At 38.9% G+C, this 19,667-nt stretch overlaps 1 protein-coding gene across 21 annotated transcripts in view; it reads left to right on the forward strand.

The window, feature by feature from the left end:
• nrxn1a (neurexin 1a) overlaps positions 1 to 19,667 on the forward strand; it is a 186,041-nt gene that overhangs the window by 153,097 nt on the left and 13,277 nt on the right. For 13 of the 21 annotated variants that reach the window (XM_037544104.1, XM_037544106.1, XM_037544111.1 and 10 more), the window contains 3 exons: positions 2,408 to 2,579; positions 7,607 to 7,696; positions 8,971 to 9,287. In XM_037544104.1, the coding sequence (XP_037400001.1) occupies positions 2,408 to 2,579; positions 7,607 to 7,696; positions 8,971 to 9,287 (579 nt within the window). The remainder of the gene's footprint in view (positions 1 to 2,407; positions 2,580 to 7,606; positions 7,697 to 8,970; positions 9,288 to 19,667) is intronic. The other 8 variants (XM_037544115.1, XM_037544114.1, XM_037544122.1 and 5 more) reach the window with 1 other exon arrangement.

Here is a 19,667-nt window from a genome sequence, read left to right on the forward strand (position 1 = left end):
CTCTGGCCCAGCTGGAGTGTGCCTTTCCTCTGGCTGGGAACTGCAGAGGATCTAGCCAAGGACAGGCAGACAAGCCAATTCTCCTGGGGGAGGATAATGAAGTATGGTGTCAGGCTTTGCTCTTCCTGTAGAAAAGGTGTGAATGAGTAGTATTCGCACAGGGATTTCCTCTCATCACCTTCACTCACATCTCATTTGATTATTTACACATGCCACAGATGGTTTTTGCAGTCTTCATCACTTAGGAAGTATTGTGGAAAATATGTTGTAGGCACACTGAATGGATTACGTTCTGTTCAGTTGCATTGATAATTGAAATACTTTACATATTCATCCCTGATGCCGCTCTTTTAAAAAATATTGTGTGAGTGATGCAATAGAAGAATCTCTTTCAGTTTAACATTTTTATTTCTATGTGTAATTCCCACTCCCAACAATGTATATCATGACAAAAAAAAGAAAATTTGTGAAAGTGATTTGTAACATGTTTTAGAACAAAACCCTTTAAGTATAGACATGTAGAAATAACTGTAAAAATATGGGCAGTACTGAAGGGTGGTGTCCTTGAGGATACAGGACACCTATTTAAGCCTTTCAAGACATCTGACATATACATACATAAACATTTACACCTCTTATTCCAAAAAGCTTCAGTTGTCATACCACTTTCTGTGGTGAAATGTCATCAAAATTGATAAAACCAGCTTTTATAACAACTGAAAATTTTAATGGGGCTTTATAAATGTTTATATAGACTTAAGTTGGGTGTCACTAAAAGCTTAAGTGGCCTCATGAAGAGTGCTCTTCTGTAAAATAAAACCGTATATGTACCAGTATGTGCATCTTTTAAGAACATTTTCCTGTACCATGTAGGCTAAATTAGCAGGAATGTTTAGTGTAGGTGAGAGTAAATATCAGTGGTTAAAACAATGTCAGTTTCACTGATGGCAGTGCAGCATAACTAGTATATTTTATGTGCATGTTGTGGTGTGATTGCATGTAAGTGTGCATGTATAAGCTATGTGGGCTCTGAGTGGGGTCAGATAAAATTGCTTTCTGCCACTTTATTTCTGAAAACAAACAGTAGCCAGTGCACATGCAAATAGAGCAATTATGTGAAGAGGGTAGCTCTGCGTATGTGAACATGTTTGTGCATGTTTGCCTCTCTCCAAAGGTGTGATGGCTGTGGGGATTGTGTAGTGCTTGAAGTGAAGTAATTAGAAGCATATATTGTATTTCATTTTATTTTTTCCCTCTCTCTATCCCTTTCTATGAAATATGTGATTGAAATTCCATTTACTCTGTTGTTTCACTGTTTAACAAAACAATAATTAAAGTTGGAGGCCATCTAGTGGTGTGCTTGCGTACTGCATCACATGATCCACAGCCCTGCCATTTCATTTCAACCGGAAAGGCACTGATGAGAATGTACTCAAAAAATGACAACCAGCTAATGAGGATGTAGATTATTTTCGTGTGAGTGAACATGTGTCATTGTGTCTGTGAGATCACACTGCCATCAGGAATTTTGTTTTGGGGGGTACGTGTGTTTTTTAAATTTCTTTTCATTTGACTGCCTTAAGTGTTGAATCAAAACAGCCTAGTATCATATGTTTTTGGGTTTTTTTTTAGTATTGTATGTGCTATCTTTTTTATACTATGACTTCCAGGCTTATGTTTGTATCACTGCATTTAATAATCACAAATCGCCTGTATGTACTTTTGTATGTTTATGCACACTCATATCTATTGATAGACAATGACAAGCACATTTCTTCAACATTATCATTTGACAATGTAGCTCATTAACTCCTGTCTTACAGCTTATTAAACATACTGGCTTATTTTGCTTTTGCATTCAGAGGAAATTCATATTTCATTAAGAAATGGAATACCTACATGTAGTATACCCTGCACCAAATGGCCACAAAGTGTTGATGAAATAGAGAAAATACATCCTAGTTTCCTAGTTTTCGTGTATTTCTTTCATGTAATAGCCTCATTAAAACATAAACAATCAATATTAGGTTATGAAATATGAATGCTGCTCTTTGCTGGTCCATTAGAGTGGCACTAGATCTTTTTGATGCATTGCATAGTTTGGAAAAATGGTACACAGACTGATCAAATATACCCTTGTTTGGGCCTCAGTGAATACATTTAGTGTACTTTGGAGTTTTTCCTACTGAGATGAAGTGAAGCTGTTTGTTTATCAGGGCTTTGAAGGAAAGAAATCTTCAAAAACTCTCATCTGAAAAAGCATTAATGCACATTTGTATTAATTTACGGTGACTTTATGTGCTAAAATAAGCCCCTGTGTCTAAGTGTGCTTGAATGTTTTTAACGTGTTGCATTCTTTACACCTCTCCCTCTCTCTCTCTCTTTCTTTTTCTCTCACTATCTGCAGGAAAAAGGCAATATCAGAGTGGTGTTCAATGTGGGCACTGATGACATAAATATTGAAGAGACCTCAAAGTTTGTAAATGATGGAAAGTACCACATAGTTCGCTTTACACGGAGTGGCGGTAATGCCACTTTGCAGGTGGACGATCTGCCAGTCATAGAGCGATACCCCACAGGTAAGACCCCCTCCGCCTGCATATGTACCCTCACGTAGACATGCACAATAGCAGTAATAATAAAGGCTGGAGGAGCTCTGGAGCAGAGTTTCAATCGCAGGGTTATGGCCAAAATGCCTTTTGTCTGTGATTGTACTTTCACTCTGTTCTAAAAAGGTAACCCTGCTATCCTTTTCAAATGTCAGCAGTGATGATGGCTCGGGAGGGTTTATAAGGCTGGAAATGTCAAAGAACGGGTTATCCAATTCAGCAGCCTTGCAGCTGCCTCAAAAAGCCTTGACAAAAGCTTGACTAGAGATCAGAGATGAGGAATAATCCTATTGCTCCCGTTTGTCAATCACAATGAAAGAGGGAGCTGTTTGTTTTCAGTCGCAGTTTATGGCAAGCTCTTTTGTAGATCACACTTCCATTGTAAAGATGATTTGAAATCAGACTTCAGGCATATCCTCAATTATTCCTGTCTTTTCTGAGGACTGGAGAGAAGGGGATTTTTGAGAAAATATGGTTAATATTCTGCATGTTAGCTGACAAACTGAATTAGAGTAAGCCTGCTCTTAAAAAAGAGGATTCTTTATTAAAGACAGTGGTCTTATATAAAACCATTTGCATCCTTAAAAGGTTCTTAGCATTATGAAAGGGTTCTTCAGGTTGATGGAGAATGTGTTTATGGTTCTATGTAGAACCTTTTTAATAGGGTTCTATATAGCAACAAAAAGGGTTCGATTGTTACAAGCTTGACATTGTAACAATAGAAGGAGCCAATTTGGTCCTATATAGGACCCTTTTCAAAAAGGTTCCAGATAGAACCATATACAACATATTCTTCACTAATCTGAATAACCGCTTCATAATGCAAAGCATTTGGATGGTTCAGCATGGATGGTTTTTTTTACTAAAGAATGCTTGAAGAACCATCTTTTTTAAGAGTATACTTGCCCCAAGTGTCTTTTAGTGTTATATTGCCTGAATGTTGTATTATATTGCTCAATATAACGTGACTCTTTACTTTGAAGAAGCACAGAAGATTTGACCTGCAAAATGATTAAAAACAGCTTGATCCCACATTTTAATCCATGGAGCTTATCGTGAAATCAAAAATGTCAGCCTTTCATATCCTACGGTAGCTTCTTTGAATGCAGCCCTGGAGATAAATCACACACTCATTATTTCCACATTTCACGTATTAGTCAGGGGTTCCACCGAAATCCATTTTGAGATCCGGTGTTGTCCATATTAAAGGAACGTAACAGGATTACTCTAATCCGTGGTCGGACATTTTGTGTTTGCAGCAGCTCAGGCGCACTAACTAAAAGAGTTTTCTCATGTTTTCTCATGTTTACATCATCCAGCGTGTACAAGCGCAGATTCACTATTGTTGAGGCCTGAACTTGTCTGTCATGAGCACAGAATTGCATATGATACAATGCACAAAGAGGAAAGGAGAAGGAGGAAGACAAGCTGTAGAGAGAGAGGGGGGGTATTTTTGTTTCCTCTAGATCTTTTCATGGTTTAATATAAATAAACTAAACAAGTGCCCCAAGAGGCTGTCAGTCAGAGCAGAACACAATCAGAGCTGGTGTTGGTATGGATCTGTTCAGATGTGACGTGTTTCTCTGTTCAAACCCTCATTCAGATGAATCTATTCTAACGTGATGGTTCCCCTCCATGGCACGGCTCCATTTGTGTCGGCGGATCTGGAGAGCGAAAATTAGCCTCATGAATCAGTGTCTGAATGCTAATTAACACAGTGTCTCAGACGGCATGAGCAAAACTTTCTTCAACCAGAAGAAGAAGAAAAAAGGCACATGACCATCCCATTTAATCAGAAACTTTGACTCTGCTTTGCAGAAAGGAGATGATGAGCCAAACAGAATTTGAATTAAGAGTGAAAATGATAATGGCAGCTTTTTCCTCAATCTTCAGTTCTTCCCCAGTCTGCTATTATTTCTTTATCTAAGACAACGTTTGTGTGCTCTCATTTATTCTGACATGCTACACACTTATCACCTATTTGAAGCCAGAGGGAAGAATTGATTGGCCCACTCTGCCATTGCATCTATTGATAGCATTGTATTGTTCAGTAAGCGACTGCAGCAGACAGGCGTTTACTGACCGCCTGCTTTCCATTCAGTTCACTTAGCCTCGCCACACCTACTACATTCATTTGCCAAGGGAAATAAATGATCCTTATAACATTTAGATTGCCATATCAATCATCTATTATAGCATCAAAGGATAGGCTCAGTGTGTTATGCCCATTGAAAGTACTGCATCATGTGATGCTCATGAAATGCTTGCTGACTACAGTACTATAATTAACATATAGTTATTAAATACTTTCCCTGACACAGTTCTTAAGTTTATATAAATTATATAAGTGGAACATGAAAGAACATAAAGAAAAAGCTACAGAGCTACCTCAGCATTCATTAGGAGCAAGCCCCCAGGCTAGCCTCCTCATTAAAACAAAGCATGGCCTCAGTTTGTGTATGCAAGTGTGTGTGTGGGGGGGGGTTATACCACAATGCATAGCAAGGACATAGCTAGAGGGAGTGAGCCAGGGTAATCATACAGAACTGAAATGCCTTGAAGACCTCCAAACTGTGCTCAGTATTCTCAGTTAAAGTGAGTTTTGATTTCTTAATTTGGTCATATAATTGAGCCATCTGTGATCTTCCCTCAAATGCATTCAATCAAAAAATATCATAGTTATTGTTAATATGTGATTGTGCTGTTGTTACAACTGAAATAACTATTGTTTTCACTAAATCCAATTGATCAATTCATGTTCCACTCACAAATGCGTTCAAGTTGGACATGAACACTGGACAAAATTTTATCTGATGAATTTAGGTTAGAATTTATAGAGTTGCTACATGACCTAAACTGTCCAGCTTGGAAAAGACAACCATTTGTTGGCGGAGCATGGACAGGTCAGTTGGATTAATTGGAACAATCTATTTTAGTTGTAACAATAGGATCTTCAGTAACAATCATACAATAATAATAATACAGTAATATATTCTGTGACCATTATGAATTTTGATGATTATTCCTTCTACTAATATTGTTTAACTTGTTGCTAGGAGAAAGGCCTAAACTGTTTTGATCCATCCATTAATCAGGACTAATATGACCTTATATATAAGGCCTCAAATACAGTTATGATAAACGAGTGTTTCCTTTTTACTACTACACTCACATTGTGCTCACAAGTAATGTTTTGAGACTCGTAAGGTTGCTGCGAAGAGCATGCCTTGAAATAAATTTTCGGCTTCGCTGCTGTTGTGTACAACAATCAATAATCCAATAGCTCCTTACAGCTCTAACAGCCCCAATACCATTTTTAAAGCTGTGATTTGGCAGAAATTGCCTGTTTTATCTGGTGATTACTACAGGCTAAAAATGCACAAATGGATCCCGCACTGATCCACTGACAGAGATGGAGAATGGAGGAAAGCAGGATAATAGTGGAGCTTTGGACCACATTTCAGTCATCCAGTGAAGCTCTTTGTATAAGAACCTTTCTTTCACATCTCACTTCTCCTCTTCCCTCCCAGCGAATGAGCCAAGTCTGGCTCCTGTGGCTGTGGGCAGGCGTCACACTTAAATCACGTCTCCAACGTGGTGTTGAGCCATGTCTGAGCAGCAAGTCATGCTTCACATTTGAGTGCCAGATATAGAATTCTGAGTACTGTGACAAGCAGGGAAGGCAGGCATGCTTATGTTTGAGAGTTTAGCTAAAATTGCATGGCCACAAGATGTATGAATCATAGCACATTTTTGGTACTCAGATGCTGTGAGGGAGTATTGAAAATCAAATGTGTATGTGGGAAACGAGCAGAATGCATTTTCTCAGACTAGACACTTCTACATCTCCCTTTTCTGCTCGCTATGCAGTCAAATCTAGAAATGCTTATTTTCTGTGCCTCCTATTGTAGTCATACATTGATTGCATGAAAAAGGAGAAACATATGCAGAGATGTTGAGTTGATTGACAAATAACAAGTTAATGACTCAGGGGGTAAAAACTGTGCAGCGTAATTATACTTTCTAGAAATCGCTGCTAGACAGGTTCACCTTTCATTTCCGACTGAAGATAGGAGTAGCAATTATGTGTAGGCTGTAATGGAAGTGGAGTAAATGGTTTCGGCTAAATTCAAGAGAGCATAAAGCTGGCCAGTGGATAATGCATTGTTTTGTGTGTAAGAGCCAAATTGCCAATCTCCTGACCTGGCGTAGCATACAGATATCCACATGTAGAACCGCTCGCTCCCAGGTCACAATAAGCCTCTGTGTTGTCAGAGGATTTTGGATTAGAACTGGAAATGTACATTTATGCCTATGAAGAATCTCTGAGGACGAAGCTTTTGTCAACGCCTTTTTGTCAATGAATTTGCATGGGGCAAATGTTATGTTCTTCTGATAACTGACTGATTTAACATGTTTTATTGTTTTGCTTATTTCCCTGTTGCCTATATTCCTGAGTGTTTTGCTGATATTTTGATGTCTTTAAATGTATTGTTTTCTTATAATTAGTGTGAGATTTTAGCTTAACATATAAATGAATGAAAATATTTTCTTTTAGATAGCAGTTGTGTGGCTAAAATCTAATTGGTTTGCCAAAAGCTTGAATGTACTGCACTGTCAATATTTAGGTTAAAATGAGCAGTATATAACTAGATGAAAAATCTGATAAAAAGATTTAAAAGGATTATCATTTTGTAAATGTATTTTGTAAATGAGTGACATGGTATTTAAACTTTTGATTTTGGTTTGTTTCTCATAACCTTAGGAGAGCAGGTGAATATATTTAATGTACTGCAGTATTTCTCATAATATAGGGATAATTTGTTTGCTTAAATAATAAAAGTTAATTGACTGATTATCAGTGTTATGTATGTAATCTTGGTGTACCTAATTTTCGAACGGAAAAAAATCAGATAGCTGAGGCAGATTTGTCACTGTAGGTTTTAATCTTTGACCTTTCAGATTTTAACAATGAAATGTCTCTTTAAACTTTAAAGGCAACATTGATAACGAACGCCTGGCGATTGCTAGACAGCGAATCCCATATCGGCTTGGTCGAGTAGTTGACGAATGGCTACTCGACAAAGGTAAAAACATTGATTAAAACTTTAAATAAAAGATAATTTGATCATAAGCAAGTGATATTACTGCACAAACGATAAACCATCTAAAACATAAATCCCCTGTTTAACAAATTTTAAAACTTTAAACAAATGTAGTTTGTAATATTTGCATTGTACAGTACAATAATGTGTTGTTATACTGCATATGTAATCAGTTTTACCTGGCAATCACAGGTTAAAGGGACTGGTAATATACTGATAAATCTCAAGTTAGTTCAATCATTAAAATATATTCACATATATTTATATATTTATATATACATATATGCATATATACATATGTCATTAAAATGCTTAAATAATGTTCACAACTGTAAAAAAAATCTAAATGATCAATTAAGGTATTTGTCACATTTTCAATTCATAGACATGATGTTTAATTCATATATGTTTACTTTTATGCTAAACATATTGCTTTTGGAAACTGCTAAAGTGCACAGTTTAAAAGTTAAAGCAAATGTCTCTTAAATAGATTCAATGATTATTGGCATCAGATATGAAGTCCCTTTAACAAGCAAATTAAACACATGAGAAGGGAAAATACTTCTGAGTGCATGCTGTAATGTATGTAATAACTTGAGACGTTCAGAGTGATTGGTTTTGAACTTTGCTTGTTTTTTTTGTTTTTTTTTTCCTTTTTTAATGAAGTTATTATCATGATGAATGATTCATGTGTCATGTAGTTGTAAAACCATCATCTCACGTAAGCCTTATTTCAATCTAATTAATTTCAATTGCCACTGCCCTTGCTGAAAGGCAATCTCATCAACAACAAAGTTTTACTGATGAAGTGTGAAAGCAAATCGTTTCCATCTGTAGTTCTCCTACTTCCAACTCTCACTTCCACTGGCAGAGAACCTTTTGCCACCTAAAAAAACATTGGATTGTCCTTTTAGCAAAGCTCCATTGATTAGTCAGGAGCCAGTTTCTTCATTCTCTTCATTTGTTTGCATTGTCAACAGCAGCCCATCAAATCAAAGTCGATAAATTACTGGTGTTGCTGTTAGCATTAGAGTAATTTATTGCTTCCATGATCCTCAGGAAGAATAAAGACACTTTGTTGTGTGTTTCATCAGAACTTCCATCATTCCTCTGTATGCATGAGCGTGTGTGAGAAAGAATGTATGACAGTGCAAGTATGTGTATATGTGTGAGTGTGTGTCTGTGTGTTTTTGCGTCTGCAGTGTGAGCGGGGCTGTTGAACACTCTCGTATTTGTGTAACGTTGTCCATTGGCAGGTCGACAACTCACCATCTTCAACAGCCAGACTACTATAAAGATTGGCGGTTGGGAGCGGGGCAGCCGGCCGTTTCAGGGGCAGATGTCTGGCCTCTACTACAATGGCCTCAAAGTGCTCAACATGGCCGCTGAGGGTGACCCCAATGTGCGCGTGGAGGGCAGTGCCCGGCTGGTGGGTGATCTGCCCTCCTCCTCTATTACCCCACAATCCAGTGCCTCAGCCACGGGGAACCGCTCTGAAACGTCCCCCTCACTCACTGATATTACCACCACCACAGCATCCAACCGCCAGGGCAAGCAGACCACGACGCCACAGGTCAGTAATCACTCCATTACTTTATAGTGTTCTTCATGCATCTGGAGTTCTGTACACTCAGTGTCGTGATGTGATGGTGATGATATAGCTTTTTTGTGTGGGTGACAAAAAAGCTATATATATATATATATATATATATATATAGGAGTGGACAGGTATTATTGTCTGCCTGGTTTGTTCTCCAGCAAACACAAATTAATCCAGGGTCAGGTAAATGTGCCATACGTGTGTATTATTGTTGGGAGTCTCTAGAGCAGTGCTGCCCAAAGCAAGGCCCATGGGCCAAAAAACTTGGAACTCTTGACAGCAGGGTTCGAATCAGGTCTTGCTAATAGGCCCCCCTGTAAGGACCCTAATAGGAGAGACATATTTGAACCTTGGGGGCTCATTTCCTTGAATGAAATGCACATTTTCTGACAAAATGAACGAATGGTTTTCTTTTCTGTTTTCATTGTGGTCTCCTTGAGACTGCACCCCTTGGAGAAACCACAAACTCACTCAGCCCAAAATTTTAATTTAACTGTACAATCTCTTGCACCAAGCCACATCACTCGGGTTTAAAACTAGAGAGTTTAAAGCTCGGGCACATCTCTAACTGCTGAGAAACTTCAGACACTTTAAGTCAACAACAGCCATGAAGACACAGAGGAAGTAAATGCTGTGAACGGGTAACATCAGACCAGACATAGGACTATTTGTGCAACTCAATTTTAATTTGGTTTTACTTCTTGTCAAACCTACTGAACCTGCCTGCTGTCAACCAAATACACATACCTTAGTAATGTTTTAATTAATTACTTGAGAAATAGGCTATTAGACCTGCTTGCCACATCTTTTTGTCAGCTTCTAAAGGCCACAGAATACCTGACTGCCTCACAGTGCTGCATAACAGGTACAATACAAAGTACAACTACACCGCATAGAATGCGTTGCAGTAAGACAGTTAGTGAGTGCCAAGTTCACATTTATTTATACATAATTTTGTATAAATTTAATGTAATAAAACCTTTTAAAGTAATTTATGAATTTCTTACATTTGGTATTAACTGATAAAGTCTTCATAAACCGGCTGTTTTTCAAGTTGAAAGATATTAAGTGTATTAAAGACTGTGCTGTAACACTGACTGAGGTAACAAGCCATTAGCATTTGTTTGTTTATCTAAAAGACTTTACTATTTTCTGTGTAAATTTCAAGCTACATGTGATCTGCTGTGCTTTTTTGCTGTCTCATTCAGGGTTTAATTTAACACAGTAATGGAAAAATAATGAGTGGGGCCCTGCAACGCACAGGTAAATTAAACTTTGTTGGGTCGCCAGGTGCTTATGGAAAGCCATCACTTTTTTGGGAAGGCTTTCCATAAGCGCCTGGCAAGATAATAGCAGCAATAGAGTGAATCACAGCAGAATCACAACATATGAATACCTATCATTTTGGAATGTGATGTTAAGCAAGTACACTTGAATGTAATGTTTGGATGTCCACATCTGTTAGTGTATGATGTACATATAACTCAATTTGACACCCACCTACTGCTTAGTTTGTATACTGTGGTGTCTCCTTGGCCCACCAAGTCAAAATGTTTGGATACTTTGCTTTAAAGTGTTCTCTTCATTCACACTGTTGTCCCCACAGAGTTTTAATATATTTACATTGTTCACATTGTTATAGAATGTCGTCCCCCTTTCACAATATTGTAGAATGTTCCCTGCTTATTCATAATCTTATGAATCCCATTCACGCTGTTCTTTTATGTTCCTCCATTGACTCTACTCTAGAATGTTCTCCTCCCATACAAACAATCCTAGAAGATTCTCCCCCATTCCAACTGTTTTTGAATGTTTGCCCTGCATTTTGATCTAGGATTTCCCCATTTACACGGTTCTAGAATATCTATGTCTTCTCCTTATTCACACTGTTCCAGGAAAAACTCCCCCTTTCAGTGTTCTAGAATGTTCCCTACTTATTCACACTCTGCTGTAATGTTCTCCCTCATTTATACTGTTCTAGAATATTCTTCCATTGACCCTACTTTAGAAAATTCTCCTCCCATTCAAACAATCCTAGAATATTCTCTCCCATTTTAAAGTGTTTTAGAATATTTCCCCTTTATTGAATCTAGAAGGTTTCCCCATTCACACATCTCTAGTATATCTATGTCTTCTCCTTATTCACACTGTTCTAGAATGTCTATGTCTTAGACATTTTTACTGGTTGATTTGGGTCATCAGTTCTTGTTCTTTAACATTATAAAGCCAGCTGCCATGGACTTGAAATGTTATAAAAATGAAAATGTCTCAGTTCCAGGGCATATGGCACAGTGCATTATGGGCTATTGCATGTTTTCCAGTTTTGGACACTATACCACTATATATTGAATAGGGTATCTTTCTCTTTCTGTTCAGTACTCAGTATGTGGAAGTCTTAATCAGTGCCTCAGACATCAGTAGGGCTAGTTTAAAGCATTCATCACTCCCTCAGACAGAAGGGGTCTTCAGAAAACTAGTCTTAATCAGTGCTTCAGACATCAGCAGGGCCAGTTTATGGCACTCATCACTCCCTCAGACAGAAGGGGTCTTCAGAAAACTAAGACCATTGCACATTGAAAAGCCGTGGCAGGATTATGTGTTGGGAACAAGCGGACAGTTGAGCTCCAGCTGAGCCCACTCGCTTCTATCTCTACAGTGATTCTTTTGCTCAGCCACCTCCGCCAGGGCACTGAGCACGCTCAGGCCAGTGGGAGATCAGACAGTGAATGTTTGATCAAAGAGAAGTTAAAGGGAAATGAAACTGCTAGGTCCAAGGAGGGTGCAGCCAGTCAGGGGTGAACACTGTAGTGGACAAGTCTTTTCTCTTAGGAGTGCTCTTAGAGGAATAAATAGTGAATCTGCTCCCTCCGCCCCTCCAACATTCTCACCTGATGCCTCTCTATTACTCTGTATTGCAATGGCTTGCTTTCCTTCTTTCTGTATTGCTCCATCTCTCTCTCTCTCTGTCTGTGGTGCAGTGGGTGGTATACGAGGCATCACTCAGGCCCGGACAGCAAACTCTAATTGCAGTGCTGTAATTACATGTCAGTGCTGCAGGCTGAGCGTGCTGATTGACAGGCCTGCTGAGGCCAGTCCTGGGCTGATGGGCTTGTGTCCTCATGCGTGACGCCATGCGCTGTGATTCAGCCTCCACAACAATGAAATCATAATTTGATATGGTTAAAACTAATTCTGGGGCTACGTATTAAATTACCTCTCCGCTCAAGGGCACCCCAGGCACATTGTGCGAAACCAGTGGTTATGCGAAGACGGATATTGTTTGCACAAACCTAACATTAGCTTATCGTAGCTTCATCTGTGCAGATCCTGCTACAAAATGGTGGTGCGTGCAAAAAAAAAAAAAAAAAAAAAAGGAATGTGATGGTGGGAAATGTTGCCATGGAAATGTGCGACTCCCCTCCTCTTAACGCTGCAGTGTCTCTCCTTTCAGCTTTTGCTCTCTCTTCTCTCTCTCTCTCTTTCTCTCTCTCTCTTCCCAGCTGCTTGCTCTGTCCTAAAGCAACCACTTCATTTATGAAATATCTAATGCAGTAATTGTGCTTTAACGTTTAATCAGCAGTGAGAGCTGTAGAGAGGGAGTGATGTGTGAGCCGAGTGCTCGTGGATAGGCGTTGATTACAGATGTGTGAAGTTTCCATTAGGTAAGAGAGCTCTCAGTAATCACTACTAATAGCACTTCCTCTCTCCTCTGTCCCTTCTTAGCACTTTGGCATGCGTCCGCTGAGACACCGCTGTCAGGCAGAATTAAACACACTTATATCAGCCTGAAAAGCTGTGGAGTTTTTATTCTTCATTGAGCATATGCAAATCAGTGTGCATAAGAATGTCATGGTGATTATTTGCTTGATTGTTGTATCTTAATACAAATGATGTTTAGTTTATATTTAGCAGCTGACTTGAAAATGCCTTTATGAAAATAAATATTAAAGGACCTATTCCTTGTTTTTTTTATATAAAATTTGATGTATGTAAACACTGTTAAAGTTTTAAAATGTAATATTTATTTGCCATTCCATACAGTCAATGTAAAAAACTCTGGTAAACATTAAATATGGCAGTTTTTGGTACATAAACTGGAACAAATGTCATAAGTGGCTAAAAATAAAAACCTAATAGAAGGAAACTGTAGAATACAGGCCATTTAACTAACAAAGCATTTCTGTCTTATTGATTATTACTTCTTGTAATAGGTCATGGTAGGTGCTGCGTGTTAGAGTGCATGATCATCAGAGTATGGGTAAATATAGGAAAGACATGGGGAAATTTTTTTAGATTGCACATCATCATAGTGCACCTTTCACTAAATTTCTCCCCTAAATACCAAATGTCTAATTATATCTTAGCATCAGTGACTAGGCCCGGAAACCTCAGACAACCCTTTATTGTTAAAGAAAATTAGCAGTTTTCATGGGTATTGAAATTTTATTTCATATTTTAGATTTCATATTTTTATTTATTTTAATTTCATAAACTGAATACACAGGATATTGGATTGTTAGAACATATTAATAATATTTTACCAAGTGTATCTCTACTTTCATTCAAGCCCTGGATTTATGTACTTTGTCACTGAGTGCTTTGACGTAATATAAATAATTGGCTCCAAAAAATGAGTGAGAAACACAGTACAACAATGTAAAATGTTTCTACTTCAGAACCTTTATATTTCTTGATATCCTTTGATACCACATTTATTGTGTCTAACATAGAATTTTTTGTATAAATGTGGCTGTTAGTGCTACAGACAAAAAGTTGCCTCTATTGCATTGTGTATATTTTAGGACCTCATAACACCACAGCATCAGGTTTCAGACATCACATAAAATAACTTCATGTCTTGGGAAAAATATTTGAGCAAAAATGTGTCTCGGCTCTTGTCCATCTGGCAAACAGGACTTTTTTTCAAGAAAAAGTATTGCTATTGCACAAACAAACACACCCCCTGCATTTACTGCATTATTTTACACACGGTTACTAGAATAAGAGGACTGGAGTAAGCTGCAGTGATGGATTTCTGATTAATTGCCTGTTCAGAGAGTTAACACATAAAAAATGTATTTAATAATATTATGCACAAAGCTGTTCCCTTTATGTACTCACTCACAGACTGCTTTTGTAACACATACACCATCTTCTGTTGTGTGTAGTTTGGATTAACTTCAACCAAAAGCAGTCACTGAGAGCGCGGCTGCCTTTTTTTTTTTTTTTGAGCCATTGAGAGATAAATTCCATAAGACATGAACTGTCATGGTGCATTTTGCTTGCTGTTCGAGAGGCTACAAACAAACAACTCAAAGGAAAAAAAAAAACACTTGGAGAAATGAAAAAAAAGAGACCCATGAACTTTGAGTTTGCATTCGTGTGGCAGATGATGTGTTGAATATTTCTGTCAGAAGTTGATTCCCTTTGTGAGTAGAGCTGAGGACAACTGAGATTTGGAACTGGCAGCTGCGTTTCACTATGCTTGTCTTTTCTTTCTCTTCTTCTTTGTTGTCACGCTTCTCATTCTCTTTATACTGCATTATCTCTCTGTCTCTCTTTCTTTCTCTCTCTCTCTCTCTGTCGCTCTTTCTCTCTCTCTCCTTCCATCTCTTACCATCTTGCTTTCTCTCAGCCCATGCATTTAGATAAGATCATCTTTTTCATGGCCATGGCTCCCTCATTTTCTTTCAACCACAGCTGCCAGTTTTTCTGTGGCTGTGGATTTCAGCTCGGCAGGAATTAGCAGACTGAGGATGTGTGTTTATTCTGATCTAATGGGGAGGCGTGCTGCGCTTGGGGGCCGGGCTACATGCTAAGCTTTAAATAATGAATTAGTTCACTCTGTAAGCCATACGTGTTATTAAACACACCAGGATATGTTTTAGATCTAAGAGATGGACACAAAGTGCCTGAGTGACGGCTGCTCCACCAGTGAAATGCGTGCGTGGGCGCATGCCTCACAAGAAACTCACATCTATATATGCTCAGAAATGTGGGGTTTATTCTGCTGCATGCTAACTAGGCTGTTTTTATCCCTTCTATGTGCTTTCATTTATTTATAGCATGTTGTGACTGTGTTGTGGGAAGCTGCGAAAATATTATGGAAACATGTATTTGTTTTCCGTTTGCAATAAAAGTATGATGATGATGATGATGATTATGTCTAATCTTAAAGGGCTCATATCGTGGAAAACAAGTTTTTTTATAAGAGTTTGCTCTAATAAATAGTGTTGTTTTCAAAATGTACTATTTCTTTCTAAATCTGCATGGTCCTTATGGAAAGGTGTGAGAAAAACCATCCAATTTTCTATTCATTGTTTTTGTAATGTTACAAAAATAAACCCATTGCGCCTGTTCAACTTTGAGCAGTATAGTGCATACATTCAGATTGAGGTTATACGGAGCATTTTACACAGCCGTAGAACAAACTTCTGCATCTTTACTACACAATTACAGTTTATTTGCTGAATTTAACACATTGGAGGAAAAAAAACAATGTGGCCTGTACAAATATTATGGCACACACATCATGATTAAATTTTTCAAATATGTTAAATTGTGTATGAAATTTGTAGAAAAATGTCATATTTTTGTTTATTCCCTGTAGAGGATATGTCATTGACAAAACATGTAATTTGACTACAAATGTTCAAACCTTTGCATACAGCCATATGAGGAGCTCAGGAAAAAAATGCAAGAACATTATAGGATATAGCCCAGGTCTTTCAAGCTTTTTGAAAGGAATCTGTGTTAACACTTTACTGGAGGACGCTGTTCATAAGGCTACATGACACTTACATAAGCTTGTCTTGACAACTGACAGAATCCTACATAGATGTTTATTCCAATAGGCAGCATCTGTCATTAAGTCTACTTTAGCTACCTTTAATCAAAATGGACAAATATAACCCCTTTTGGAATACACATAAATATATAAACATTTATGTTATATTATACATTATATTATATATTTATGAGTTATGTCAGCTGTCATGACAGGCTTATGAAGGGGTCATATAGCCTTATGAACCCTACTTTACCCTACAGTAAAGTGTTACCAAAAATGTTTAAGTGTGTGCCTGACTTTGTGTATATTTTCTCTTGTTGAGACCTGGATTTAACCTCGGTCCAGCACCACAAGATTTTCACCTACGCTCTCACAATGGGTCTAGACAGTTTCCTACCATTGCATCATGAGAAGAGAGACAAGAATAATGCACCCCTATGTGTAATTGCTTTAACCAGTCAAGCTAAATGGCGCTGGCTCTAGCACTTCATTGGGTTTTGTCCATTTAATGGACCCTGTTTTTTTCCTGAATGCACTGTTGTCATAGGCTTCGTTTTCAACGATTGCTTAAATCAGACAGTCAATACTGGTGTTTGAGCTGGCAGGAAGTGGGTTAATGAAATGGGTTATGAGAGCAGAGCCCTCTCTCTCTCTCTCTCTCTCTCTCTCTCTCTCTATTTCTTTCACTTTCTGTCTGATGGACTCTGTTTGGATCTGCATCCTCCTGGGCAGTGTCATCCAGCTTGTTCTTCTTTGTGTAGAATGGTTTCACATTACCTAGTGAAATGCTTCATCACTGTTACATCATGTAATTAAATTCTGTTCTTTTTATTGGCCCATTTGTCATGTCTCCTACAGCATACCTCTATCTTTTCTGTGCTAGCAGCCTGGATGGCACCGGGGCTTGATTTTTATTCCTTTTTATGAATTCTATCACATTCATAATTTATGGCCGCAGTCTGTCACCATGTGTGGATTCTGCAGTTGCAGCAGACAAATTGAGTCCCATGAGACTGGCCATGGAGCAAAAAATAAAACACAGAGACAAAGGGAAAGAGGTGTGTGTGTGTAGTGTGTGTGCACATTCCCCTGATAGAGAAGGAAATCTCAGGTAAAGGCTCCACATTCTGTTTTATGGTGGTTAATGTTGCAGAAGGATGTAGTGTCCCACTGGGAGAATTGGACTTGAAGTGAGCCTCCATATGAAGCAGTACAGAGAAAGAGGGTTTTTAACTGCACTAAGGCATCTTTGCTCGACCCTGTTGCTCTGCCATACTTCTCTGTGTTGTGTAATATTCCTTCCAGACTAACTCCTTTGCTGTGGAAACATACATTTAAAGTGTCTCTGTGTTTGATGTCAGGCAGTGGGCTGCTGCGTCCCTTTGATGTATGATGGCAGGGCGGGAAGCGTGCCGCCCCTCGCATACACACTTCCTTCTACGAAGGAAAAAAATATATATAATAAAATACTGTCTCCAACAGAGCACACCCTTAGCAACCTCAGGCTCAGCAGGGCTCATGATTGGCCAAATTTAGTCAGGTGATCTAGACAGTCTGCTCACAGTCTTACCATCTTTTTTTCTGATTCTCTCCCTCTCTCTCTCTCACCCTGTGTATCACTCTCTTTCTCGGTTTTTCTCTTGCTCTCCTGCTCCACTTCCCCCTCTTGCTCACTCTCTCTCTCTCACTCTCTCTCTCTCTCTCTCTCTGTAGAAGGCACTGATAGGCTCTCCTGATGCGCAGACAATTTATCTTCCTCATCTCCCTACCAGAGTAGGACTTCTCCAGTCATCACTATTGATCTCACACAGCGGACTGAATTTACTGGTGTTGCTTTAGGAGCAGAGGCAGGAGGAAGAGGCAGAAAGAGAGAGAAAGAGAAATAAAAGAACAAAAAAAGCCAGGACAAACTCACCTAAAAAGAGAAAAAAGGAGGAAAAAGAAAGAAAAAACAAAGACATCAGCTGTGTAAAGGAAGCAGGCAGTGTAGCCAGGCTGTCATGGATGCGAGATGGCATTGTTCCTCGTCCCAGGTAGTTTCTCTTTCTCACGGTCCTTCACCATCTAGCTGTCTTCGCATGCAGAGGCTTTCTTATTCTCATGTTCATGCAGTGGAAAAAGAGGCATGCACCTTTTGTCTGCACTGCTCTGTGCCGTGAGAGAGAGAGAGGAGAGGGAGAGAGAGAGGGAGAACGTGAGGGAAAAGTTGCAGTGCTTTGAAAGTGAACAGTTGCCGATGTCTTGTTTCTTTTGTTCCAAGCATATCTATGCTGGTCGGTGCTCCTTGCTCCTAAAGTATGTGTTGCTCTCTGCCCGCCGCTGTCCAGCTTCCTTCACCGCATGCCCCTGCCTGCAGTTCATCCACCACTCAGAGCTTTCCCATTCTGCTCCAGCTGTTCAGAGCTAAAGTGCCTGTTCACGCAGTGTGGATCTGCCATATGATACTCTCATTCAAAGTGTTTGGGGAGCTTGGCGCTGTCCTCATGGCAACAGGAGTTTGTCCAGTCGGAATTGAGCGTGGACGTGCATGTACATCCTGCGCTCGTGAATTCCAACTTCTCCTCCAGCTGCAGCTCTCTTCTTTTGTCAGAGAACCAGAGCTGGAATCAAAGAGTGAGATTTTGGTGCAGGGTGGAGGCTCTGTAGTTTCTCCATCTATTCAAAATAAAGGTGTCAAAAAAGGTTCTTTTGAGCAATGCCAGAGAAGAACACATTGCTTGAACCTACATCACACTGACAATAACTATGCCAGCATATGACTTCTGCCATGACAGATTTTGTTCAGTGATATAACAGTCATCTTACCGTTACTAATAACTGTCATGACAGCTGCAATGATGTTTGATGTCATGACAGCTTATGTCATATCATGCAGTTTTTTTGTTGTGTACTTTAGGTAGCCATCAAGACTTCAAACATTATAACATCTGATACATGACATTCTAGTATTACAGCTCATGAGGTCACATAACACATTTAAGACATGATTGTGTCAATGTTGTGTAGCAGGTTTCAAGTTGATAGTTCTTTTGAAGTTGAAACCCTTTTTGGCACCTTAGCTGTGTGTGTTTGCTGCTCAGTGTTCCTTAAATATGGGTGAGATGATGCTGAAGTTTTCATGCACTGGCTTTAGATCAGTCTAAAACTCACAGCAGTACACTCTGGAGCTTGCTTTGTATTTGAACAGAGATTAAATGCTACCTTCTCATTTAAGCTATTGGTTTCATTCTAACTATAGACAGGCTTTAATTCACTATAACAACCTGCAAAGCACGTTTTCATCAATACTTGCCAGCATTTCTATTATTTATAAAGTGAGTGGGTGTGAGTGTTTATCTATAGAATTGAATTATTATTGGCTCACTGTGCACAGGCGGCTGTGAGCATGCGTAAACTTGCTGATCCTTTCTCAGGCAACCATCTTGATTCTTGCTGCTTAGCAAAAGGCCAGATCTTCCATTGCTGAAGCTGTGAATCCCTTCTCACCTGGAGGGGGAGGAGTAGAGGCCCATAACAAAGTCAACACGTCCTCTTTTCATCCCTCCTGTCTTTTGTTTTTGTAT

This window comes from Pygocentrus nattereri, chromosome 13 (genome assembly GCF_015220715.1).
Source record: "Pygocentrus nattereri isolate fPygNat1 chromosome 13, fPygNat1.pri, whole genome shotgun sequence".
Lineage (NCBI taxonomy): Eukaryota > Metazoa > Chordata > Actinopteri > Characiformes > Serrasalmidae > Pygocentrus > Pygocentrus nattereri.